The sequence below is a fragment of the Calcarisporiella thermophila genome, assembly GCF_041956535.1.
Source record: "Calcarisporiella thermophila strain CBS 279.70 unplaced genomic scaffold VTP21scaffold_5, whole genome shotgun sequence".
NCBI classification, from domain to species: Eukaryota; Fungi; Calcarisporiellomycota; class Calcarisporiellomycetes; order Calcarisporiellales; family Calcarisporiellaceae; genus Calcarisporiella; species Calcarisporiella thermophila.
The window spans coordinates 617455-621277 of record NW_027192195.1 but is presented as its reverse complement, the minus strand read 5'-3'; the positions used below and the strand labels follow the sequence as shown (position 1 = coordinate 621277).

The window sequence follows — 3823 nt, the reverse complement described above, 5'->3', positions numbered from 1 at the left end:
TCTAAGTGTGCATTTGTAATAAATATGAGTTTATACTAGCTTAGAGTTTTGCGGCAAAAACTAATGAAGAACCTTAGGATGTGACCATATCCCAACCTAGTCCTGTGCGAGAATGGAGTGGTTCTTATCAAAATAATATTGTTGTGGTTTGATATCCGTCAATGGACACGAGGGTTCATAATCATACTTCGACCTACTTCAAATATCGCCGTGGATTGAAAAACCCATCGGATGATCTTCCACACGATGTATCTATAGCCATCCAAAGTAATAGTTTCCCCTCTGTCTCTCAACTTGTAACATCTTCAATCTTGTTCTGCTTTATTTCTCATGAAATTGCCAGCAAACCATCTCTCCTTCTTCGAAATTTTTTGGCCATCTCACTGTGTCTCTGGACTAAAGTCTAATATGTAGGCGAATCGTCTGAATGTAATATATGCAATCCATAGTATACTCCAAAAGCCAGATTCATTTAGGATGCAGTTCAAGTGGGCCTATCATACGAGTTAGTAATTTGGTTAATTTTCTGCCATCTTTGACCGAATATTTATTAAGTGCATGGAACAGCACTTGGAAATTAATTTTAAGTGCCTCCACCGCTACCATCCTATGTCATGGTCAATTAGGTGGCAATCTCCCTCTGAAAGCTAAGTGTCACGGCATGTGCCGATCCTTGCTAGGACGGTTTTCTGAAATGGATCCTCAACTGCTACTGATTAGTCGATCCACCCTCTTCTGGAGAGATGATACAAGCCCATAGTCCACATTCACCTCTATCGACACAGCACCTGTTCTTATTTGGAACCTGGGACGCACATCTCCCTCAATCTGCTATAAACAAATATATCGTGATGCGACGCTTCAATTTGAATGAGGCGGAATAAAAAGTAAAGCGACAGACTCAGTGGTCCGCTTGGTGAAGTACAAACATCTGGAATGCCCATGGTGAACGTTAGCTAATCCAGGTATCCACATGTTATATAATAATACAGTGATATTATAAAGCGGTGAGGTTATATAAGCAAAGCTAAAATGAAAGGACACTGGCAGAGATTGACAGAGATTGAATATTGGGTTGCCAATTTAGACTCCAAAATTAAACCCGAATTATATAATTTAACGAACAAGCCGCCCCAATGAGAAGATGCAATCCCCTGTTATTATACAGACAATGTCCGGTGTGCTCCAGTGCTTTACACTAGCGTATGGATTGTTTAGGTAAATCTGTTTTATAGTTTGAAGTGAGTGAGAAGACTGTGCTCTTTCCATATATGGCGGCTCTAACCCCCTTCCACCCCAGGGATACCCTCTGATGTCAGCGAAACTGGATAAGAGAGGGGACAGCTACGGAGCAATGCCGGGCGAGCTGGAGCAGCCTCTCCTCCCATGCAGGTCAAGCCCACTATTTTATGCAGCCAGGCCGTTGGGGGCATCCAAGATGGACAAGCCACAGATTGGTTGGATGCATATGTTTAATATGAATCTGTATTCTAAACAGAAATCTCATTCAAGTTCAGGATTCTCGGGTCGACATGTGGGACCAAGAGGGTGCTTTCCAGCTTGGCGTTACTTGCTTTAGAATTCGTGTGGATTTTGCGGTCTTTTTAGCATTCCCATCCTCATGTCACATAGTTCAACCTAAACTTAGACTCAATATGCAACTTAACCTACCTATCCGATCGGATATGACCTCCTATCCGAGAGGCCTGAGTGCTTTGGTACCAAGAGATTCTTAGTTGGGAAGGGCTCAAAATAGAACATTTTCTCCCGCGTGGTGCAGGGCCGCGGAACTCTCTTCCTTGAGGACTGAGTAAGCGCTCACTCGGGAAAGTGGATTTAGCAATATTGATAAATGGATCAGCCGTTCTGGATGACCCTACCGGCAGAACCCTCTGCCTCGACGGGAGTTCTAAGTAGGCGCCCATCCTGGCCTGAAAGGGGTGGTCATAAAGCTGGGAAGCCGTTGCAGAGCTTGGCTGTACCGGAGTGCGCTAAATTCCTGTCCCAAGTTCAGAGAGCCTTGGGGGAGGGGGAGATTGCCCGAATAATAAGACCAACACGCAGACGGGCCTTTGAAGGAGGGGCTTCCCCTTCTCCTTTGAAGCCTGTGTTCTATCGAGCACCGAAGCTAGACTTGTTGTCCATGCATGTCATCGCCGATAGTCGGAGGGCACGGGGGAGCTGCGCTTGGAGGTGCAACAGCCCTAGAGGCAGGAGTGGCAGGCCGTGGAAGTTAGGTGCAGACGCGCAATGCATCTTTAAACCTCGCTTGATGTGAAAGAAATGGGAAAATGCGCCGCCATTAGCCGGCTTGCACCACGGGCCGGGGGCAAATAAGCAGGCGCAAAGCGCGGTGAGATCACTAGGACATAAGGGGCAGAATCGGGTGCTTTGACCAGGCCAAACGCAAATTAGAGTTTGGGAGGGGGGTGCCTGTTGATTTCCCTGCCCGCTTGCGAGCATGTTGACAATTAATATTCGATAGATCGGCGTCATCGCCCAAAAAATAACCCCGCTACACAGCAGAGGAGAACACGCCGCCCTTGCAACCTTGGCTTATGTTATTCCCCCGTCCGAACTCGTAAAAGTCCGCGAGTATTTCCCCCCTTTCTGGTCCTTGTTTACCTCCGCTTCTTCTTCATTATAAATCCATTCGCACATTTCCAACTCTCCGCACCGCAATGGCTATCGAACATCTCTCTCGCAGGCGAGCTTCTCTGCAATGGGCCTCCGCCGCCGTGATGCTGCTCCTTGCCGCTCTAGCGGTCGTGTTTAGAAAACGGCTCGAAATCATGCTGGGCCATCCCTGCGAGGCGGCCATTATCGCAACCTCGCTGATTGGTTTCTACGGAGTGGCGAAGGGAAATAGAATGCTGGTTCAGACAGTAAGCTTGTTCTCCCCAACGAATGAATAATCAGTTGAGCTCATGCTGATTTTCTTTCTCGTTCTCTTTCTCCCTCCCGTCATGGAACCTGAACGTTTAGTACTTTGTCCTTATGGTCTCCATCACATTCTTCCAATTTTTACAGGCCCTGTTTCTCTTTGGTGCCGAGTATTTCCTTACCTCCAAGGTAACGATCCCACACGATCCCATTGTTTTAGTCCACCATTGACCATGATTTTTTATTTGAATTGTTTGCACAGACCGCTTACAATTCGATTTGCCGCTTTTGGGACGATCCCATATACGACGAGGACGATGGGGAAGGCACTTCTATCTCTTTACTCCCGAAGCCATTCGTGTTTTATTTTACCTCCAATAGAACGAGAATGATTGAATGTCAAGAGGAATTGGTCGGAGAATCTTATCGCCGGTTATTGGTATTGGTAATGCTCTGGCTGCGACTTCTGCAGGTATGTGTAAGGCTCTGATACACCAAAGGAATAGCACCTAACGTGGGTTTCCATGCTCTATTAGCTCTCGGGAATTATAGGACTTCTGTTCCTCTTCCGCCGCTTGGCACTAGATGAGAGCAGTGAGGGTGAACAATCAAATGTCGCGGGCGTCAAGGTGATAGAAAAAGAGGCGACCTGCGAGAAGCAGGCGGAGGCGAGTGTTTGAGCAAAGTCAGCGTTTTCTTGTTTCATAAATCCACCAAGTTAATCAGGGGGAAAAATGCTTGTACATTTTCTTATTGTGCTATTTTGTAATATACATATTTTATCGTGTCTTCCTTTGAACTAAAAAGCATGCATCGTATATTCATTTGTTTTTTCTCCTACTATCTCTTTCTATCTTCCTTTATTATTACATAAATTATTGCTTTTTTAAAGAAAACTTGATGGGCTTTTTCAGTCCAAGCGAAATTCCTCCTCCTCCTC

At 45.9% G+C, this 3823-nt stretch overlaps 3 protein-coding genes across 3 annotated transcripts; 2 read left to right on the top strand and 1 right to left on the bottom strand.

Annotated features, from left to right (window-relative positions):
- Positions 1-161: 161 nt before the first annotated feature.
- VTP21DRAFT_9354 (uncharacterized protein) lies at positions 162-407 on the top strand (the record flags this gene model as incomplete). Its single annotated transcript, XM_069400302.1, has 1 exon — positions 162-407. One exon carries the CDS (start codon positions 162-164, stop codon positions 405-407), a length of 246 nt encoding a protein of 81 aa, XP_069254242.1.
- Positions 408-2112: 1705 nt separating this feature from the next.
- Positions 2113-2496, bottom strand: VTP21DRAFT_9353 (uncharacterized protein; the record flags this gene model as incomplete). The annotated part of the gene is made up of 1 exon (XM_069400301.1): positions 2113-2496. The coding sequence occupies one exon, from the start codon at positions 2494-2496 to the stop codon at positions 2113-2115; it is 384 nt and encodes a 127-aa protein (XP_069254241.1).
- Positions 2497-2681: 185 nt separating this feature from the next.
- On the top strand, positions 2682-3563 carry VTP21DRAFT_9352 (uncharacterized protein; the record flags this gene model as incomplete). The annotated part of the gene is made up of 4 exons (XM_069400300.1): positions 2682-2885; positions 2986-3072; positions 3146-3355; positions 3420-3563. The coding sequence occupies 4 exons, from the start codon at positions 2682-2684 to the stop codon at positions 3561-3563; spliced, it is 645 nt and encodes a 214-aa protein (XP_069254240.1).
- Positions 3564-3823: the final 260 nt, after the last annotated feature.